The 22,853-nt window shown below is 40.1% G+C and overlaps 1 protein-coding gene across 3 annotated transcripts in view; it reads left to right on the plus strand.

The window, feature by feature from the left end:
* Positions 1–13,884: 13,884 nt before the first annotated feature.
* LAMP2 (lysosome associated membrane protein 2) overlaps positions 13,885–22,853 on the plus strand; it is a 37,947-nt gene continuing 28,978 nt past the window's right edge. Inside the window, exon 1 of one of the 3 annotated variants that reach the window (XM_090264694.1) lies at positions 13,885–14,082. In XM_090264694.1, coding sequence (XP_090120820.1) covers positions 14,019–14,082 — 64 coding nt within the window. In that variant the 5' untranslated portion in view covers positions 13,885–14,018. The remainder of the gene's footprint in view (positions 14,083–22,853) is intronic. The other 2 variants (XM_090264693.1, XM_090264695.1) reach the window with 2 other exon arrangements.

Below are 22,853 nucleotides of genomic sequence, written 5' to 3' on the forward strand. Positions count from 1 at the left end.
ACTTTATTGTTCTTTTTTCCCAGAGGCCATCATTAACTGGTAAGGATTGCATGCTACCCTTGGTGCCAACGCCAATAATAAAAGAGCATCCCACTGCAAAAACAAGCTGCATTTACAGGCTACGCCTCCAGGGGGAGAAAGCTCCTGCAGAGATCCCTAGACAGCGGCAAAGGCTCCAGAACCACTAGCTCAAAGTACAATAGTCGCTTTGCGTAGCAAGGTCGCCTTGACCGCTGGCGGCGAGCGCGGTCTTCCAAAGTTGCAGCCCGCCCTCTAAAAGTACCAAATGCAGGAGATACAAAAAGCTAATGTTTCGCCCAGATCGATGTGTTCGCGTTTCCAAAACGCTGACTCACAAGTTCTATGGCGCGCCAGCCGGCCCAGATCCCCCTCCTTCTGCCACCCAGTTTGTTCTGGCCCGCCCGGGGTTCGCCCGGTCCTGCATCCAAAGTATAGATTGAACCGACGCTCTGGGCGCCAGCAACCATACGAAGGAAGGGTGAGAAGGGGAGGGGAGGCCAACCACTTCTGGTTAAGTTTCGTTTTTATTAAAAACTTCACGTGATTGCCGTACTCATGATTCAGGGATTTCTCCATTCGGCCTCCTTTAATTTATTGTTTGTCATCACCGCCTTCACCTTTTCTTGTATAGCCCTACCTACCAGTTTTAAACATTTAAGCAGAATTCACCCATTTGATACAAATAACAAATAAATCACCTGTTAAATTCATTTCAAGCCCGCAAAATGACATAGGGTTTTAAATAATCACTTGACACAGTCTCCTCCCTCATTCCCCGGGGAAGCAACTGCCACACATTTTCTTAAAGGAATCATCAGGGTTCTTTTCCGCTCTTCTACCTAGTTCTACGTTATTATAAACTCCTTTTTAAAACTGTTTTGAGAGAGAGAGAGAGAGAAAGCCTGGGGACATTGCTGTAACCAACTGAGCAACCTGGCCAGGGCCTTATAGACAAAGGAAAAAATTAGAGAAAGACTTGCTAAACAGCTGTCCTGGAATTTTCTCTCCCTTCCCCACAGGTGCGCCCCAACAGTGACAATTCTGAAAAGTTTTGTGCAGATTGAACTTTTAGAACTTAACCTTGATTTTTGTTTTTAAAGGTTTATTTTAGTCTTTATAATAAAAATAATACATATGCATTTTAGAAAATGTGGATAATCAGACTATTCAAAAGACAAAAAATTTATTGTTAACAGTCTCAACACTTGGCAACTACCCCCTGTGAATAATTTGGTGTCTCACCTTTCAGTCTTTTTATTATGGATTTTAAAAAACCATTGTAATTGTATAATTTTGTTTCCAACTTACATATATTTCCCTTTTCACCCATCCCCCATCCCTCCCCTTTGGAAATAATCAGCTTGTTCTCTGTACCTGCGGGTTTGTTTCTGTTTTGTTTTGTTTTAATTTGTTTTTTGTTTTTTTAGATTCTGCATATAAGTAAAATCATGTGGTGTTTGTCTTTCTCTGACTTATTTCACTTAGCATAATACCCTCTAGGCCCATCCATGTTGTTGCAAATGGCAAGATTTCATCCTTTTCTATGGCTGAATAATATTTCATTGTGTAAATGTAACACATCTTTATACATTTGTCTATCAATGAATGCTTGGGTTACTTCCATAGTTTACCTATTGTAAGTAATGTTGAAATGAACATAGGGGTGCATGTACTTTTTCAAACTCATGTTTTGTTTTCTTTGGATAAATACCCAGAAGTGATATTGCTGGATTGTATGCCACTCTATTTTTAATTTTTTGAGGAACCTCCATAACATTTTCTATAGTGGCTGCACCAATTTACAAACCCACCAAAAGCATACAAGGGTTCTCCTTTCTTCACATCCTTGTCTGTGTTTCCAGCTTATTTTCACTCATTACAATGTTAGCATTTTCCCATTGTATTAAGAGCATAACTTTTAATAGTCCATTCTATGAATGTAACATGCATCACTTATTCTTCCATTTTGGAAAGTGTTCAGCTTCAATTCAAAGGGCAACCCAAAACAACCTGGAATTTATTTATTAAAACTTGCTTATTTATTCTTACATGTTTAAACTTCAGTTACCTTCAAAGTACTCTGTATTTGATGCCATACACCTATCAAGATGTTTTTTCCACTGCTCAAAACAGTTTTTGAACTTGTTGATTTTGATGCCTTTCAGTGTTTCTGCCGTTGTTTGTTTCACTTCTTCCACATTGGCAAAATGTTTACCTTTGAGAACTTTTTTCTTCCAGGAAATAAAAAAAGTTGCTCGGGCAAGATCGGGTGAACAGGGAGGGTGGGGCACGGGGATCATGCAGTTCTTTTGGTCAAAAACTGCTGAACACTCAGTGCGATGTGGGCAGGTGTGATCATGAATCACCCATCACGATATGGGCAAATACGTTGAAAGAGTCTTCAAAAAAATTCACTGAAGCTGAATGCAGCCCAGCCTCTCACACAAAACCAGCTTGCAAACTGATACAGATGGGTTCCTAGAACACCCACCTAGAAGGAGAAGCCGATGCTACAAGGGACCCGCCTTCCAGAAGATAATTCTGGTTTTTGGAGGGTCCTCCTTCATATTTTCAATTAAGAGAACTATTTTAAGTATCCCTACTGTAAATTCTTTCTGTGTAGTGAGGCATCCTTTGAAATGTGAATAACTACTCTCAAGCCCAATCTTATTTTATTTTGTTATATTTTTAAATTCTCACCCAAGGATATGTTTTTTGTTGATTTTAGAGAGAGAGGAAATGTGGTGGGGGAGGGGAAAGAGAGAGAGAGAGAGAGAGAGAGAGAGAGAGAGAGAGAGAGAGAGAGAGAGAGAGAGACATTGGCCAGGGCTCCCAGACCCAATTTATTTTTATAAGTGTAGGGTGGCAAACTTTTCTAGGTTCTTTGGTTGCCCTAATAATAAAATTGACATAAGACAGATTACCAGGAAAAAAAACGTTTAATTTCATATGTAAGGATCCCATAAGAATATGAGACGCATAGGCAGGCAACTGAGGCTTATGTGCTATCCTGAGCTAAGGAGAAAGGGGGAGGGCATCTGGGGCTTCAAAAGGGAAGAAAACAATTCACAGGAAGATGAGAAGAGCAAATGTTTGGTAAACAAATCTTTGTCATGCTATGCAGATAAGTCTGATATATATAAAAAAAGTTTTCTACGGTAATAACTCTCTTCATTGTATACGACCCCTACCTAGATGATTTCAGGCAGTTAAGGGGGAGGCAAGAAGCATTTGCTGAGCCTGCTGGGTTTTAATTGCCTTCAGCTCAAAACAATCCACCTGCCAAAGTAGCACATTTTGGTGTAGCATATTCTGTTCCCCTGGAGAAGTTTTTGAGTTCTCATTTATTGGGATTGCTTAAGATAAAGCACACCTGAACTTTTTTTTATAAGTTTGAGAGTTGTTTGAGGTTTTCCTACAATGTGTGTTTGATATAGTTCCAAAACTATAAAACTATTGTCCTAGCATCTTTTTCGTTTTTTCCAAAATGCTTAAACATTGTATATATCTGTAAGTACCTCAACCAGAGTAAGGAATTCTCCCCTCCCGCTCAATCCTTTCCACTGAGTAGAGGAAACTTGGAAACAATTGGCAATCACTAGCAATTAGGGTTGGAGAGAATGGGGAGAATGGGACTGAGCTCGAGGGGCCTAGTGTTTAGAGCCTACCCTTTCACAATGAAATCAAATCCATGTGCAATATTGGGCAGGAAGATTCTAAGTCACACAGTGTTTTATTCTTTTATAGCTATAACCCAGGATCCAGCCTAACATCAGCACAGAGAAGAGAATAAATTCACTCATTCAACAATAGTTATGGAGTATCTATTATGTACCAGGCACTGTTCTTTATGTTATGAAGAGATAAGTTCTATGAAAAAAGGGCAAAAAAAGTTTGAAAAACTGTGTGTGTGTGTGTGTGTGTGTGTGTGTGTGTGTGTGTGTGTTTCAGTATTGAGTAGTCAGAGTAGGCCTCATTAAGTGTCAGGGCAGCCCTGCTCTGAGATATCACCCAGAGTCCACTGTGGCATTAGGCAATGGATGTATTGAGGGAAAAGGGGGGGAAGGGGAGAGGCAGCTCCCAGACCAACTCAAGGACCTGTAGGAGCAAGGGGAATAGGGAACAGGGAATGGGGACTCCCGGTCTTCCTCGTGGGCCTGTAGGAGTCCCACCTGCCCTTCTGCAGGCATCTTTTTAATACTTGTCAACCACACATTTTGGTGAGGGTCAGTTTGCTTATCAACACATCCAATAGATCATTTATATCTGATTGCTCGCCACACCCCACCTACACACACCAGGTTAGTTAACATATCAGGGTAGGTTCATTACCATTTCCCCTGGGAATGGTTTCAGTCCATCAACATATCTTTTGGAAACTGCTAACTCCATCAGCATATCTTTGGGAATGGCTAATCCAGGGCCAGGTTGATTAGCATATACCAAAAGTCCAGGTGTGCATTCTAGCTGCCTCCACGTTCTCACATTAAGAAAGTGACAGGTAAGCAAAGACTTGGAGGAAGTGAGCGAGTTAGCCATCTGGATATCTGAGGGAAGAGGGTTTCAGGTGGAGAAAACAGCTGATATAAAGGCCCTGGAGTGGGACTGTAACTGAAGAACATTAAGGCTGCGAGCACGGATAGAGAGGAGCAAAGCTTACTGCTTAAATGAATAAATGACTAGACATATGATTACAAAGCAAGATGCTAGCAAGGATGAAAAAAACCCTACCCATACTGCAAATTGAAAGTATGAATGTTTGAGCAGCTGCTGAGTTGGAAAGAAGTTATCAGATGAAGACAGATCTAGATCGGCTTTGTGGAATTTGAGTGGTGGAAGGGAGGGGAGGGTGGATAGGGCCTATACAATGCAGCCAGGGCCTCAAACCACCTCATGATCATTGTTCAGACTTGCAGGTCTCTATAGGGCTAAATGAGAAGCCTAAGGCTTGAGACACCTGAAAACTGGCATCTACTCTTATTCTAGGACTTTTAAGTGGCAAAGGAAGCAAACAAACCAACCGAAAAACAAAAACATCAAACTACATTTTTCATCAAAATCTTACAGATGCAAGTCTTTCATACAGAGGTTGTTGTATTAGGTTTCTTTTTAATTTAATTTCATTTCTTATTAAAGTATAGTTGGCATACAATAGTATGTTAGTTTCAGGTGTACAACATAGTGATTCGACATTTATATACCTTACATTGTGATCACACTAAGTCTAGTGACCATCTGTCGCCATGAAAAGTTATCACACTCTAATTGACTGTTTCACTTATATGTGGAATTAAGAAACAAACAAATGAACAAACAACAAAAACAGACTCATAGAAACAAAGAACAAACTGATGGTTACCAGAGGGGGGCGAGATGGGGGGATGGGTGAAAAAGGTAAAGGGGAAATTAGTCAATAATAGTTTTCTATTTAATAATAGTTTTTATTTCTATTTAATAATAGAAATAGTATTTCTATTTAATAATAGTTTTATACTGCTGCTTTAACAGATAACCACAAACTTGGTGGTTAAAAGAACACAAAGTCATTATCTTACAGTTCTGGAGGTCAGAAGTCCTGAAATCAAGGTGTCAGCAGGGCTGTGTTCCTTCTGGAGGCTCATGGGGAGAATCTGTTTATATAGGCTGCTTACATTCCTTATCTTGTGGTTCCTTTCCTTTTATAATATCACTGCCCTTTGTACTTTCATTCATTATAAATTTCTTTCTCTAACAACTACTGGGACACAAGGAATATCAGAAAGCTAATAGAGTGCTTAGAGGTCATCTTATCGAACTTATCTTCAGTGTTGAAATTCATCTGACATTTTCTAGACAAATGCTCATTCAGCTTCTCTCTAAACACTTCCAGTGACTCAGAACAAGTCACTATGAGTTACTACTTTTTAAGGTCTTATTATTAGAAACTCTTCCTTCCTACTGAACTGAATCCTGTCTCCTTGTAACTTCAAACTAATCTTCCTATTTTCTCTCTGGAGCTCCACAAAATAATCTCATTACCATGTGAGGACACAGCAAGAAAGTGGCTGTCTATAAACCAGGAGGTGTGCTCTCAGCAGGCACTGAATCTCCTGCAACCTTGATCTTGGACTTTCCGGCCTCCAGAATTATGAGAAGTAAAAGTTTGTTGTTTAAGCCACCTAGTCTGTGCTAATTTGTTATAGCAGTTCAAACTGATAAAAAACAGGCAAGTTATTTAAACTTTCTGTGCTTCAGTTTCTTCATCTGTAAAAAAGAGATAATGATACCTATTTTATAGAGCTGTGAGAATTACATAAGGTAATACATGTAAAAGGCTGTAACAGTCCCCGGTATATAGGATGTGCTAGCTGTTATTGCTTTTTGGGTGTCACTAGCTTAGGGGTAGATAATCCTAGAGGCCTGCCACAGATGTGCTTTTTGAGTGTTCTTATTTGAGCTATTATTTTTAGAGAAAAATACACCATACTCTTTTATTATAAGACAACCCAGAAAGAACTTAGGATTTTAGACTGTTAAAGCTGAAAGAGACCGTGATGATTTTCCAGTCAAATGTTTAATGTAATGTTTTAGCCACGGAGCCCTTTGTTCAAATAAAATTTCACACAAAATCCCATGATCTACAACAGAAAACTGGAGTCATTCTGGTTGGTGTCGGTGGCGGGGGTGGGGAGCAGAATGTTCTGCCCACCCAATCTCTTCCATACCCACTCCTCTAAACCCAGGGACTCCACAGAATACACTTTGCGAAACATTTGGTGGAGTTCAAACATGTAGACAGTAGAGGAAAATGTGATTAAATAGCCAAAGAGGTTTTGTGACCTGAACAGGCCACAGAGTAAGTGATGGCCAAAGTGGAATCAGAAACCTGCTTTCCTGGTTTTTATGCTGATGAGCTTGAGAGACTGTTAGGCACAAGTACTGTGCTAGATGTGGCAGTAATATGGGGAAACCTCAGCTGGGCCCTGTGACATCTATCACTTAAGTTTTTTCTGAGTGGTTGGTGTCTTTATCCTGGCTTATAAGTCTTCAAGTGGATATGTCTACACCTGGAAGCCACCTTGGCTCTCAGAAATCACTGTGTCTGGGGATAAAGGATGGGGAAATATGGATGGAAAAAACAAGATGGAATCAAGCAAAGTGTACTTACTTTTCTTAACTTCTAGTAAATCCCTAATGAAGGATTGGTGGGATGGACTCTCTTCCTGAATGCCCATTGTAAAACCAGCACGTACTTTCCTAAACAGTCAGCTGGAAAAAGAAATAAATAACATTTAGAAGAGCAAAGTTGCTAGGAAATTTACACATTTCAGTTCATATGAGTACTGAGGTCTCCATCTAATAAGTTCTATATCAGAACTGAGCAGGGCCCTCAGTGTTTTACTAGCCTTCCCACTAACATGAAACTTTAAAGAAGTGGGCATTTTAGAGCATGGAGTTTGAGCCAACTGAGAACAGAGCATCCGACAAGAAATACAGAGGTAAGACTTCTATTGTCAGTTCTGCTGCTTACTTGGGCCAGTAATTTGATCTCCCTGGGCAAAATGGAGGGGCTGAAGCAGAGAAGGGCTCTTCTGATTTTAAAATGTCTATCATTCTATATCAAGAGTGTGCAAAAAATGGCTGTCATCTTAGGCCAAAGAGCTGGCTGCCACCCTCTCAGTTACACCTGCAGAGTTAGGTCATTGGCATTGTCACTAGCGTCATAAATGGTAGGTAAGAATGGCTGAATCTGAACCCTCTCCTCTCAACTCCTACTGCAAAGGAAGAGAGCAATATGACATAATTTCCTAAGCAACACATCACTTCAGTTTCATGGAGCATGATATCCTGGGATCACTCTCCTTCATAATCTATTCAGTTGAAGGAGAAGGTGGAGATTACAATGGAGAGAGAAGTAAGGCTGGCATGCAAAAGTGTGTGTGTGTGGAGGGGGGAGAGATTAACAAAGAAAGACTCAGAAAAAAAAAAGAGAGTTAAAGAGAGACTTATAAACAAGGAGAAAGTGGTAGAAGTGGAAGTCAGAAGTGTGTCAATGGTCAGCTGGCTCATCTAGTGGAAAGAAAACATATATCCTGCCACTTTCTCTGATGTGAGACAGATGGAAAAAAACTGGGAAATATTCTGCTGGGGAGATCATTCTACCAGCTCAGCACTTAGGTCATATAGTTTCCAAAAGCCAGAATGTATTCTTAGATTTGCCATTCATTCATTAATCTAATAAACATTTACTGAGCACTTACTATGAGAATTTACTAGTGAAAAAATGGCCATGTTCTCTGCTCTAAAGATGTTCACAGGCTGCTATGGGTTCCGGGCCAGTGATTACAGTATGACGAATGTCACGAGAAGGGAAGTCCAGGGTGTTAGGTGATCACCCTCTCCTTGCCCTCCGCCACTACACTCCCCTGTTCAGCCTTGGCTTGTTAAAAAAGGTTTCTTTGGAGAAAGTCATGTCAACTGAAGGAGAAGCAAAAGCCAGCCTGGTGTTGGAGGAGGTGGAAGGAAAAGGAATGTTTTAGACACAGGTATGACTACAGGTTATTTTAATTTTTTTTCTTTGTGCTTGCCAGTGTTTTATAAGTGCTTTTTATTGGATATATATTGCATTTATATAGTAAGAATTTTAAAATACGAAGGATGTCAATGGCCCTCTCTTTTTGAATTTTTTAAGTTTTTAATTTGGTTTCAATTACAGTTTACATTCAATATTATTTTGTGTTAGTTTCAGGTGTACAGCGTAGTGGTTAGATGGTCATATACTTTGCAATGTGCTCCCTCTGATATTTCCAGTACCCACCTGGCACCATACATGGTTATTACAATATTATTGACTGTATTCCCGGTGCTGTACTTTACATCCCCATGGTTATTCTGAACTACCAGTTTGTATTTCTTTATCTCTTCACCTTTTTCACCCAGTCCCCCAACCCTCCTCCTCTCTGGCAACTATCAGTTTCTGTTCTGTTTGTTCATTTATATTGTTCTTTAGATTTGTCTTTCCCTGACCAACTTACATCACTTAGCATAACACCCTCTGGGTCCACCATGCTATTGCAAATGGTAAGATTTTATTCTTTCTTATGGCCTAGTAATATTAACAATGGCTCTCTCTTAATCAGTGAGCACCAATGAGAATTTACTTAGGTATGTGATACACTGACAGGGAAATGAGGGAACACTGCAAATTACTACTACTAATAACAGTACTGAGAATATTTGTTGAGTGCTTACTACATATTGGCATTTTCCAGGCACCTCATTTAACCACTACAAGCATCTTCCATGATAGGCACAGCTATTACCATCTTTATTTATGGATGAGGAAACTGAGGCTCAAAGGTCACATACTTATTAAGTGGTAGAGGCAGAAATCAAATCCAAGTAGTCCAATGGCAGAGCGCTGGCTTGTGACTACTATACTACACTGCTCCTCTTTACAAGACTAAAGTGATACACACAGGAGGCCAACTTGTGTTTTAACTTCTCCCTCTTATAAGAAACAACTACTTGCCATCAGCTGACTATGTGGGCAGGGCAAGGGGTAGTCTTCGTGTTTGTGCCAAGAGAGAGATCAGATGCACTAAAGAGCATGAAGTGACTTTCCTAAGTGACTTTTCCTAATAAGATTGCATGACAATCTGAAGGCTGAATAGGTTCCAAAAATCCACTTCAGCATCACAACTGGTGGACCCTGCTTTGCTCTGGTCACACTAGCAGAGTTTATCTTGTGGGAAGTATGCAGTTTTCAAATCAGCTATATAAGTCCAAATGGTTTATTAAAATTCCCTTATATTAATGGTGTTGTTCTGTGATGCAATTCCTATCTTAACCACATGATGCTGCTGCAGACAAATCTAGGAATTTGGGAAAGGGAGTGGTTAAGGATATTTGTAGTATTTTTATAAATTGTGATACAGCTACACAAAGGTGATGCAGCTATCTAAAAGAATGAGGTACAGCAATGTGACTTTTAAGGGACATTTTCAAGATATGTAAATAAGTGAGAAAAGTAAGTCATTAAACAATAAGAAAAGTAGGCTCTTATTTGTCTAATTAAAAAAGGAGAATATACATACATATGCTGAAGCTGAAGCTAAAGCTACACTGGAGAGGACACTCCAGCGTCATCGCAAGATGTCGATTCAATACGGGAGGAGACAGATACCGTGTCACTCCCGAGTCGGACTGCACAGCCATTCTCGGCGGTGCAGATAGACTCTTAAGAAGCTACACCATCGTCTCTCGAGACGGACGGCTGCCGACGACATACATATGCAGATATATGCATGACTTTTTTCCTGAGACTATACAAAAAGAGACTGTTAACAGTCATTACTTTGAGGAGTGGGACTGGGGACCAAGGAGAGGGAAGGGTGTTTCCTTTTGATTTTATAAGTTTTTAAAATATTTTAATTTTTGAATGATTTGTGTCTATTAATTTAAAAATCATTATTACAAAAACGATCCAATTGCTGTAAAAATTTAAATATGGCACAAGTTAATAAAAGTCCCTTCTCCTCTTAATCTTATCCCCAGAGGACAGGTAACCACGGATATGAGTTTGGGACCTTGCTACTCAGTGTAGTTTCCAAAACAACAGCATCAGGATCATCTGGAAAGTTGCTAGAAACATAGATTCTTGTGCCACACTCCAGATTTGCTCGAACTCCATAGTGGGGCCTACTAGTCTGCATTAAAAAAAAAAAAAACCTTGGTAATTTTGATGCATGCTCACAGTTGAGAACCATTTCATTTTAATATTTTATTTATTTATTTTTAGAGTGGGAGAGGGAGAAAGAGAAGGAGAGAAACATTGATGTGTGAGAGAAACATCGCATCCCCCAATCTGGGGACCTGGCCCATAACTCAGGTATGTGCCCTGACTGGGAGTCGAACCAGCAACCTTTTGGGTTTGCAGGCTGGCACTCAGTCCACTGAGCCACACCAACCAGAGCAAGAACCCTTTCATTTTAGCAGGTTAGACCAGATCTCTGGGAGTGGGTTGAGAAGAATCCTACTGGGAAAATCGAATAACTCAAAATTTGATTTAGCTTTAGCTCAAGGGCTGGCAGCCCCTTGAGCTCACTGTGACCTTCTGTTAGGTCTGAACGATGACCATACTGTCACAGTTTGGAGGCATTATTCAGAAAAGGAGAACATCTTGGAAGAAGAAAGGAAAAAGGGGTGTAGAAGAAACTAAAAGGAGAATGAGTCAAGAAAGGAAAAATAACAGAGAAAGAATGCTAAAAAAATCATAAGATGGCAAGTACATGACACTAATACCTGAGGGCCACTCATTCATTAAGTTAATAATTATTCATCATTTTTAAATTCTAAAGTTCGGTATCTTTATGTTCATTACTTACCTCTGACACTCACATTTTATGTCTATGAAACCAAGGGTTCTTATGACTTTGATTAAATTTAGCTTTAAATCCTAGCTCTAGAAATCATATGTCTCTCTCTCTGTATGTATATACCCCTCAGAGACCTAGCCTCCCCCAACCCCCCATAATCAGCAACTCATGAGGTAGTCAGTCCTGACTAATGGTCACAAGGTTGGAACCTCTGGCAGGGTAAAAATAACATCTGGATCTACATTATCTTCAGCTCCTGAGCCATAAGGTGAAGGACCCCCTAGTTACTTCCCATAAAACCAGACAGATGGACACAGGAATAGACCTCAGAACTGCCCTCAAGACCTGAAGAAATTACTACTCTTACCTCACCTGTGACCAATCAGCTCTGAGCACAACCCCAAACCCCTAACCCACAGTGTCTTGTGATTTTGCCCTTTATTATCTGTAACCTATGTGCCATTGAGGAGCTGGGAGTTTTGAACATTGGTTGCCTGTTCTCCTGGGTGTCACCATTCATAATAAAATAGCCAATATTTCTCCATAATTCTCAGTGTTTAGTGTTTGGCTCTGCTAGCACCAGGTGGACGGACCCTTTTTGTTCCTCTGACCCACACATTTTATTGTCTATCATTTACCAAATGTGATAAGGTATTTCTTACACCATTCAATGTCTTCACATTAGGGAAGTGTTTGCCAGTGATCCCTGCTCCCTGGGTAAAAATTCATGAGCTCTCAAAGTTGCTCCAAAGAGTCATAATCTACCTATGGTGGTAGGAATCTGTATGTGTTTGTGTGTTTGCTGAGGGATTTCACCCACTGAGGAGGTGTGAGTTATGGTAGGAGAAGAGGTGCACATAAAAGTACTCTGGATGCAGGAGTATAAACAACCAACTCAACACATATGAAGCTCAGATTGGAAGGGATTTTCCAGAGTTCCTCAAATGTCGACCCCAGTCCCACACACTTGCTTCTACTCTAGAAGAGCCTGGGGCAAGTCCCTTCAACTGGGCTGGGAAAATGGGAGACAGCGCCTATGAAAGGAAGCAGTTCTCACAAGCTTTGGGAGGGAACATTAAAGAACTGTGAATATGAAAGCTCATACCAAACAAACCTTTGAGTATTGTTAGCCTTTTTCTTACAAAATACCCACTTCCAAAACATTGTTCTGTCTCATGAACAGGCTTGTTCTAGTCAAAGAACCAGCATTGTTTTGTCAGGAGTAACAATTGTGATGGGGAGATTTAGCATAAGAGGCTGCTCTAACTCGCTGTGTTCCATTTTGTTAAAAATTCGATGACATCTGCAAAAGGTTAAGGCAACAGTTCATTAAACTGGATCTTTGACTCATTGAGACACTTTGCTTCCTTCATTTTAAATAAAAGAGCATTTACTCTTCTTATAGAATCCTAGAATTGTAAAGCTGGAGTCTTGAGAAAAATATAATGACCATGCACCACTCCATACTAACTGAATCTGAATCTCAAGGGGTGGGGCCTAAGGGGCATCTCTAGTTTTTTGTTTTCATCTCTAGTTTTAAAGCCCCACAAATGATTCCAACATTCAGCTGGGATTGAGAAACAGCTCTTGGTAAAAAACAAACAAACAAACAAACAAACAAAAACAACAACAAAAAACCAGGACCTACTGTTCGAGAAACTCTGGGGAATCTGTATGTTATTTAAAATCCCTAGATAATTCTTTTGGCAACCAACATTTGAGAAGCAGTGCTTTATTCCAATTTAAATTTTATATAGTTTTTGAATGTCTTAATTTGTTAAATAGTTGAGGTTCCTCAACTGTTCAACTGTCAAGTTTACCGAATAGTATGTTTAGGTATCAATTCACTAAAGAATATTTACATGTATATCTGCACAGAGAAAACAACTGGAAGGCTGATGGATGGATAGATAGATAAACAGTGTGTCTGGGTAGTAGGAATATGAATGATCTTTGTCCTCCGCCCTCCATCTTTGTATTTTATTTCTCTCTATTTCATTTTCTTTCTCTCTGCATTTAAAGAAGATTCTTCCTCTTTCTGAGTTCAATTTCCCCTTCTGAAAAGCAGGGTGTTGTAACTTAGTGAACTTCAAGACCATGTTCTGCTGTAGCTGTCAGTGACTCCATATTACCTTCTAGCTCCCTTGTCAATTTAATAGCATGAACTGCATGGGCAACAACAGTGTTTAGAGAATCATCGTGCATGATTCTTGTTATGTATTACGTTGTGATGCCTAGCAACCGTTTTTGCTCCAGCAAAATTATTCTCTTCTTCCTCAAGGTGTCGGAACTGAAATAACCTCTACTATCGACAACCCTTAAAAGTGTATCCTCTCTTTCAATTCAGATAAGGCCGTCCGCGCATATCTCTTAATAACGTAACAATGATCGTGAACCAAAAAGCCAGGGCGTGGTCACCCCGCCCACCAACCTTACATCACTATGCCTCTCGCCGCTTTCAAGCGCGGAGATTGGCTGAAGACAAGAAAGAGCCCCGCCCCTAGTCTTATGACCCGCGCTGAAGCCCGCAACCCCGGCTTTTGCTGCGCTGTGGTCGGTGGTCAGCGACGTTCTTCCTCCGCTTCCCCTGAGCCTTTTCCGTAGTGTTGGTTCTCTGGGTGCCGCCTGCTCTGTGGAATCATGGTGTGCTTCCGCGTCTCCCCGGTACCAGGCTCGGGGCTCGTTCTGCTCTGCCTCGTCCTGGGTGAGTTGTCGGGCCCTCCTGCTTACTCTCTCTGCCTGGGCCTGGGGCGCCCAGTTCAAAGGCCACAACCTGCCTGACTGGTCCCAGCGGAAGGGGGTTGAGCGGCTCACCAGCAGACACTGGGTGCCGGCGCTTGCCCCAAGTGGCAAGTATTGACCTAGAGAAAACCTGACCGAGGGATGGCGAGGGAAGAAGGGCCAGTGAAAGTAAGAAGGGGCAAGTAAGGGGGGTGGGCTGAACGCCAAGGGAGTAGGTAGGGAAGAGCGAGGAGTGGAGCGGATCGGGGTAGGAAGAGTCATTTGGGGCAGATACTAAGGACTGAGTTTACGAGGGCGGTACGTGCTGATTCTGGGGTGGCAGGGATAATTAGCAAAATCCTGGTTTCCTAGGACCAGCGAAGAGTTTTGAAGAGGGTGGAAAAGTATGGGCAAGAGAGAAAATTGGGGAGGGAAATGACTGCCTTCGTCAAGAACTTGAGGGAAGGGGGCAGATATGGCAGTAGAGTTTGAGGGGCAGTGAGAGGGTTGGGGGTTTTTGTGGATAGGAATTGGAGGCTGTGGGGGAAGGGTGATTAAAGAGATGAGGAGTGATGCTGGACTTGAGTTCGGTAGTTGGAATTTTGAGCGGGGAGGGACCTAGAGTGCCTGGGCCATTTCCAGGCAAAAAAACTGGAGAGTAAAGGGGTTAGTGGGAACTTCGGCTGGGAGTGAATATCTGACTTGGAGATGTTGAAAATGCCAGCTTTCTACTAGTTTTGCTCCTTGTCCCTGCCAAAAATAATTCTTGAATATTTCAGTTGGGAAGGCCTCCCAGGTGTGAGGTTTTGGGGATGTGTCTGAATCTTGTATACCTCTTTGCCTTCAGAAGCTCGTTTTCTTCTTCCCTATTATACAACTGGCTTATTGCCTGATTTTCAGAGGAGAAGACGGGTAGGTAACTTCCTAAGAATTGGGTTGTTACCTTGTCCTCAGAATGTCTGGGTGAATGTTCGTTGATTATGCCATGACACCCCCACCCCCGGCCCCACCATAAGCAGCCAGTTTAATGCTTGAAATGTGAACTTTGACCATAATGACTTTTCCTGATCTGATCCATCCTGTTTGTTGCTACCCACTCACTTGCTATTTGTGACTTAAAAAAAAAAAAAAAAAAAGTATAGACCAGATGGGAGTGGACAGGAAATAGATATGTTAGGGCCCTGAGAAGACAGTGAGAGGTACACATCTTATAATTCACATTTCAACAGAATAAAATCAACCCCCTAGAACAGTGGATTCTCAATCGGGATATTTGGCAGTGTCTGGAGACATTTTTGGTTCTTAAAACTGGAGATGGCTTTTAACAGCTAGTGGGTAGATGCTTCTAAATATCCCACAATGCACAGGACAGTCCCCCTCCCCCAAACAAAGAAGTATCTATCTCAGACTGGCAGTAGTGCCAAAGCTGAGGAATCTTGCTCAAGAGCCATAATATTGGAATGATTCTTGATGGTCTAATCTAGTGATTCTCAAGGATCTTTGCTAAATGAGTCTGTCAGATCAAAACTATTTCCAGAAAAATACTAAAAAGTTATTTGTCTTTTTCACTCTCATTCTCTCACCAGTGTACAGTGGAGTTTTCCAGAAGCCATATAATGAGTGATGACATCACCCTGATGGCTCTGATGTGTTATATTCACTTCTCAGTTTTAACTTCTATGGCAAATACCAATAGATAAAACTCCCATAAACCAAAGCTCTTGGAGGTTCTCATGGATAAAAGAGTAAAGGGGGGTCTTGACACAAACATTTGTGCATTCCTGATCCAGTCCAGCTGACCACACAGTGCAGGAAACACTTCTGTAGCCCTTCTGAAAGGGGGCTGTGGAGGCTTTGCTCAAGCACAATTTGAAGCTTTTACGCTACTGAGGGCCTAGCGACTCTAAGAGAGGGTTGTTTACCAGAAAAGCACCTTATCAGTGACTAGAACACATCTGACCAAGGCATCTGTTAACCAGTAATTAATTCACTGCCAATTGAATCTGCACAAACACAACACTGTTATTGTTTAGAGAAAGTAAAAAAAAAAAAATAGTTGTCCTACTTGTTGGTTTTCATGGCATTACATTTTTTTTGTTTTTAATGAAAGCTTTTTTGTTTTGTTTTTACAAAAGCCATGCTTGCCCATTGCAGAAAATAAACATGCAAAATAACTCATCAGTTCATCTGCTAGTTTGCCATTTATTGATTGGAACTAACTAGACTCATCCTTTGGAAGATTTCTAAGATTGATTCCCTCCACTTCCAAGTTCAGAACAGGATTTGGAGGAGTGAAAAATAATAATAATGTACCCAGATCAGATATTTAAAAGGTACCAGGATGAAATAGAAACCATTTCTTCTATATAGCTGCCTTCTCTGACAGCTGTTAGTTCAGTGTGTGCTAACTCCTTCCGTGTGGTTTTGTCTCTTGAAAATTTAGCAGGTCTTCAGTTGCTTGTTGCATTTTGCATGTTGCTTTTATATATCAAAATGGCTACCAAGAATAGGTTTTTGAAAACTCAGTAAATATTTTTAAAGTACCTGTTATGGATCTCATGCTGTTCCTGGGTAGTACAGAGGGTACCCTTGAAAGATGATCTGTTCCAAATTTATAGTCTCCTTAGCATTAGTGTTCTAGCTATGCTACTTTTTGACTTTATAACTCCCAGCTTCACCAGTAAGTTTACTTTTTAAAAAAATAACTGCTTTAGAGTAACTATAGAAATAATTCTTTGAATCTATGTATTTATTTTACTTGTTACTGACTAGAGAACTTTCTGGAGAAGAGCTATATAGAGGCATTATAAAGAGAGTACTATATGAAAGTCCTTTCCTAGCATCATTGCTTAACTGTGTTTCTTCTGTGTGACATCAGAGATTTCAGAATTCTATGCTTATGGAATCTTGTAACTAGTGACTTCTGGTTTTTATAGGATTAAGGCTTTTCTGGGAGGGAAAAACCTCAGAGACATATCCTGAGTGTGTGCTTCACTGGTTAGAGCCCCTTCTTCCCACAAGTGTTTATAGAATGCCTAGTGTGCACCAGCCACTATACTAGGTGAAAGGGTTGGATAGAGCAACAGGAACAACAAATGGAGGTCTCTGCTCTCAGGGAAGCTTACATTTTAGCGGTGGACGACAGCCCAGCAGATAAATAATACAATTTCAGATAGTGTTAGGCACTGTGAAGGAAATGCAGCAGGTAATGTGGAAGAGGAATGAACAGAGGATAGGAGTGGGTGATAGGATCAGAAGGCCTTCTATTTGTGTTGGAAGGATGCTAGCCAGGTGAGAATCTGGAGAAATAGGAATAAACCTTGACTTTCCCAAACTCTTAGGTTATTATAGTAGCTTATTTTCTTTTTCTTTCTTTCTTTCTTTTCCTTTTTTTTTTTTTTTGTAACAGTACCAGCCAAGTCTCCCCTTTGTTTTTGGTTTCTGAGAGTGGAGACTATCTTATGTATTCGTATTTCCCTATGCCTACCTAGTACAGACCTTGGTATATATTTAACCCTCCGTAAAATTTTGTTGAGGGTATTCATTGGTGGGCACTGGGGATATGATGGTGAACTAAACCTATTTGGTCTCCCTTACTCATTTTGAATCTTATGTTTTGCAAGAAGTTTATTTTGTGTCTTTGGACTGAGAACTTGAAGATTACAGATTTACTGAAGTATAATCCAACATAATAATGCTAGTGCCTGACCTATAACCCTTCAGACATACCTACATAGTAGTGGAAGTTAACATGAAGGACAAGGAATCTTTGGTTTTCATAAAGAACCAACTTCTCTCCTCTTGGAGGTGATCTAAAAGGGACTGAAAGCACTGAGATTTTTTTCCTGTAGCCTTGCCACATGTGGTTAAACTGATAACTTTGATTTCAGGGTTCTGCTAAAATTATTATGGCTATAATAGAGCTACTTGAAAGGACAGTCTTATTATTTGTCCATTGTCATTAGTTATCACATCTGATAGGATTATAGGTATTTAAATATTTCCCACGAGTGCAGCTTTCTTCCTCTATATCCTTGGGTGGAATTTGTGATCAAGGATTATTTCACAGTACTGTGCCTGACTTAAGTGATCTATTGGCACAGGAAGGCTGCTCTTGTGTAGTGACAAAAGCATTCTGATGATAATTTCAACAGTGATCAGAGATCTCTGATTTAAAAACATACTTTGTAAGTACTTGTTGGTATCCTGCTATGTGTTGCAAGAGAGTTCTGGAAGTCTGCCAAAAACCACTCAGCAATAAACACTTTCCATCAGTTGAATAAGTGTTGAATCTTACTTCCTTACCCACTCTGTGACCTTAAAAAATTAAATTATTTTGTAGCTTGCAATAATTTTTTTGTTTGTTTTTAAGAGATTTACCAAGAATCAAGAGAATCAGCAACTGAATGTGATGATTGTATCTGTATTAGGAATTTTAAATGAGGAATTTATGTAAATGAGGAACAGTTAGTGTGACTTAACAAACCTATGAACAGAAAAGAAAGAGTAAATAGGTAGTATATGCCTATGTCCTGTTCTTTTTTAAGACCCTTTTTTCAGCATCATTCTGAATGGATAAGTATGAGGACAAAAATCCATAAATTAATATGATGAAATAAACGTATACCTAAAAGTTGGAAAGGATCCCTTTAGGTGTTGTGTTTACTAGAAGGGAAGCTTGTAAGCTGGAACCTCTAGTTTGCTTGGCAAGGTTCTCTTAGATCTGAAAGGGTTACATGCTTTTGAACAACCTGTTAGAGAAATAAGCACACTACAATTCTTTTCAAAGTTTACTTGCCCAGTGTCTCACAGCTAGTAAATTGGATGGCCTGATTTGATTTCTAGCTCCCCAACTCCAGGGGTGGACTCTTAATCACCTCATAGTATTGCCACTTAATATTATTGTTTGTTTGTTATTTGTTTTGTTTTGTCATCCCTATTATGTTCCCACCCACCCCATCTTGTTTACAAATGTGTATTTTTCAGCTACATTGGGTCCAACAGACTTGTAAAAACCTAGGCATTTCTTTTTTTGCAGTATCTTATGCTTCTGGAAATGAGTTCTGAGTTCTAAAAGTACCTATAAATGATCGCTTTGGAAACAAAATTGTGAGAGGATATTTGAATTTGAGAAAGTTGATTTTGAGGATTGCCTTTTTCTTTTCTTTGGAGAATATACTCTCAGTTCTATAATTACACATTGTAGGATATATTCCGCTGTGGTTTTTTTAATGGCATAAAGCCTTTAAACAAAAATGGTTTGGTTGGTATAAAATCAAACACAAAAATAAGGATGGACATGGCTTGCTGGAGATTTTTTGCCCAAGTGTAAATGTTTCAACTATAAACTTACCTTATGAGAAAAGCATTATTCCTAGATTGGAATCCATGTCAAAATTTGCTGAGAAAACTGTCATGGGATTTGAAGGAGTATTCAGAAGACTGATAGGTCAGGTTCATGATTTGGAAGAGCTAAAAGATTGGCCTTCCTGTAATTAGATTAAGCTGTATTTCAGGTCCTTATTTTTACCTCGATATAATCAATCAGTATTCATTGAGAATCTAATATGTATTTAGCACTACTAGGAATGCTAGGAGAGGGAGTGAAGGTAATAGGCATAGTTTTCCCCACCATGATACCCATGATGGATGACATTCATATAAAAGACACTCTCCTAGGGGTTGTGGCATAGATAAGATCACATGTTTAATGGAGCATATTGGAATTCAAACAAATTGCATAGACAGCATCAAAAGAGAATCTTGATTCCATGCATACTGTTCATTCACAGACTTTGGTACTTTTTTTTATTGGTTAACAAATTACTTGTTGTACGTTATAATTTACCATGGCTCATCAGTTTGCTGTGAAGTGACAGTTGCATACTGTTTTGGAAGTTATGACAACAGGGAACACAGGGCTTGCAGGCATAAAATAAATGAATAAATCAGGATAGTATGAGATACATTGAAATGTTGGGATATGCACTATGATTGCTCCTCTAGGGCTTTTATAATCAAGGAAATCTTTGTGCAGAAAATGGCTGCTGCAAAATCGATAACATATCAGTCCAGTTTCTTAATTACAGGCAAGAGAAATAAAATCTGATTGCTTTTTAAGCAGAAAGGGAATTTATTAAAAAGATATTGGGGTATGTGCATACGCTTTGACCCCACAGTTTCATTGCTAGATATATACCTATCAGACACACATACACATGGGTTCACCAGTGTGTCCATTTGTAATAGAACCAAGCTGGAAACTCTCCAAATGCCCATCAACAGTAGCATAGATGAGTAGTGGAGTAGTCACCCAGAGATAGAAAACTGTACATACAGAGTGAGAATGGACAAATTGTAGTTAACACCAGCAATTGAAATGAATCTCACAAACATAATATTGAGTGCACAGAAGAGAACATAGTGAGTAATTCCACTTATATCAAGTGGAAAAAGAGGTAAAACTAATCTATCTTGTTAGAAGTCAGGATAATGGATACCCTTGGGAGGGAAATGGTAACTGGAAAGGGGAGCCGGGGGAGCTTTGGGAGTACTTGGAATGTTCTGTTTCTTATCTCAGGTGGGTTAAGTTTGTGAAAAATCTTTGAGCTGTATATTTAATGTTATTTCCTTTCCATAACTTATGCTGTGCATTTATCCATATGCATGTTGCACATCAATAAAATTGTCCTTCAGAAAATACACATATTAGGCAATGCAGAATTACTGGAGTTCCTGGCTATATATCCCAAAGTCTGGTTCAGTATCCCAAATCATGTTCCCGAGCTGCATTTCCATTGCCAAGCATTGAGCTGCAGCTTGTACCACAGGCCAGTGCTACTACCTACTCTGCTTGCTTTGTTTTCTGGGAGCTTGATACTGCTGTAGCTACCTCCACCTGAGGGTAATAGTTCCATTCCTGGCTCCATTCCCCAGCTCTGCTATTCAAATTCTGGTGTTGGCTGCCTTTGTTAGCTGGAGCCTAGCAGAAGATCCCATCCTTGCTGTAAGGGAGGTTGGGAAAGCAAGTATCTGACATATTTAGCTTTTAAACTAGGCTGCAATATCTGCCAGAAATTGTAAAAAATAAAATAAAAAAGGCAGTCGAGGGGGTGTTTCAGAGGCAGTCCTTCCTGAGGTGAACATTTAGGTCAGTAGAAGAAGGTAAATTTCAAATGTTAGGTACAGTGTCTAGGGGTAGAGATCGACTACAACATGGCATTTGGGTCCACTAGAACAAGTTTAACCAGATCAAAGGATGTGTTCTGGGAAAAGGGTTTGAGAAAAGTTGAAGGAATAGGGTGGGAAAGATTAAGGATTACTTTGAAAGCCAGGCAGAGGAATTCAAATTTAATACGGGAATTTTGGGGCCAGTAAACGTTTGTGAACAAGAAAGTGTCCAATAGGAAGAGGTATTCAAGGACCATTAATCTGGCAGCACTTTTAGGAGCAGCAGCTAGGAGGTGTCTAGTAATTTTGGGGTTGGGTGGTAGATTAGGAGTAGAAATAAAAGACAAAGATTGAGGGGAAAATCAATAGGACTGAATGAAGAAAATAAAGTAGAAAGAAATTCTCATACTTTGGAGCCTGAGTAACTATGTGGTGCTGCCTTTCAGTGCTGGAGAGGCTGAGAAGGGGACCAGTTTGGAGGAAGTAGAATAATTAATTTTAGTTTTGGAATTGTTGAGTTTGAGGAAATAGGTCTTTGAATAAAAGCAGTCCCTGTGCAGTTGGAGATATAGACCAGACAGTGAAGTAAGCTCTGTGGAAGTAATAGCTCTCACAGGGACAGAGGCCCTGAAGGAACTGGAACAAATGTGCCGGAGCCCTCAGGACATTTTTCAGATTCCAACTTTAATATAGTGGTAAATTTAATGTAATGGAAAATTCGGACCCAAACCTGTACCTCCTGCTTTATAAAGCTTCACCTTGGCCCACATTGATACTATTATTATTTTATGCTCTTTTCTTTCTATTACTGTAATATCTTTGAAAAGTAAATGATTAATCCACGTGAGGCTTCTCTTGGTTATTTCTAATAGTTTTGGATGCTTTGAACACAAGGAGACTATATTAAAGCTAGGGACTTTAAACAAGACTGAGAGAGACAGCATATACAAAGCAGGCCTCCAGTTAATTCGAAAAATCATGAGCTGGAGTTCTCAGCACCACTACCAGGTAGGCTTGGATCAATGATGACAGATCCATTCCATATTGTACTTAGAAAAGAATGGCTGGAAACCTACTTAGGCCTCACAAGGCCTTTTCGAGCCTTAGCCAATAGTCAGGGGCAGTAACCACAAGCTTTAGCATAATGTTCAGGGTTGGCAAAGCAGCCCAGACTCTGGAGCCTGATGACATGCTTTTGTGTGCAGCTTGAAAGCTGTTGCTGAGGCATGCCTTCTTAGTATTTCTCTTAGGACTTTATTCTCTCTAGCCTATAGCATGTCCCTGCTTGTAGATGGTGCTGGATTGCTCATATATTATGAAGGGGTCTGTAGCTATCTTAACAGGAAATGGCTCATTTCTTGGGTAATGTGTGAGACATTGAAGAAAATCCTTAGGTGGTTGCCCATAATTTATGCTGCTGGTGTTTGCCAGCAAATAGTACCTTGAGTCCTCTGGCTCTCCAGTGTAATAAGGTAATGTCCTCCCTATGTTTAATCTAGTGTAGAAGATCTGAGTCAAGTTAGCGGAAAAGTCTCAAAGCTTTTCTGTCTTTGTATGGTTTCTCTGGCTAATAAAGAGGTAGCG

This window comes from Furipterus horrens, unplaced genomic scaffold (genome assembly GCF_987537825.1).
Source record: "Furipterus horrens unplaced genomic scaffold, mFurHor1.1.pri manual_scaffold_17, whole genome shotgun sequence".
Lineage (NCBI taxonomy): Eukaryota > Metazoa > Chordata > Mammalia > Chiroptera > Furipteridae > Furipterus > Furipterus horrens.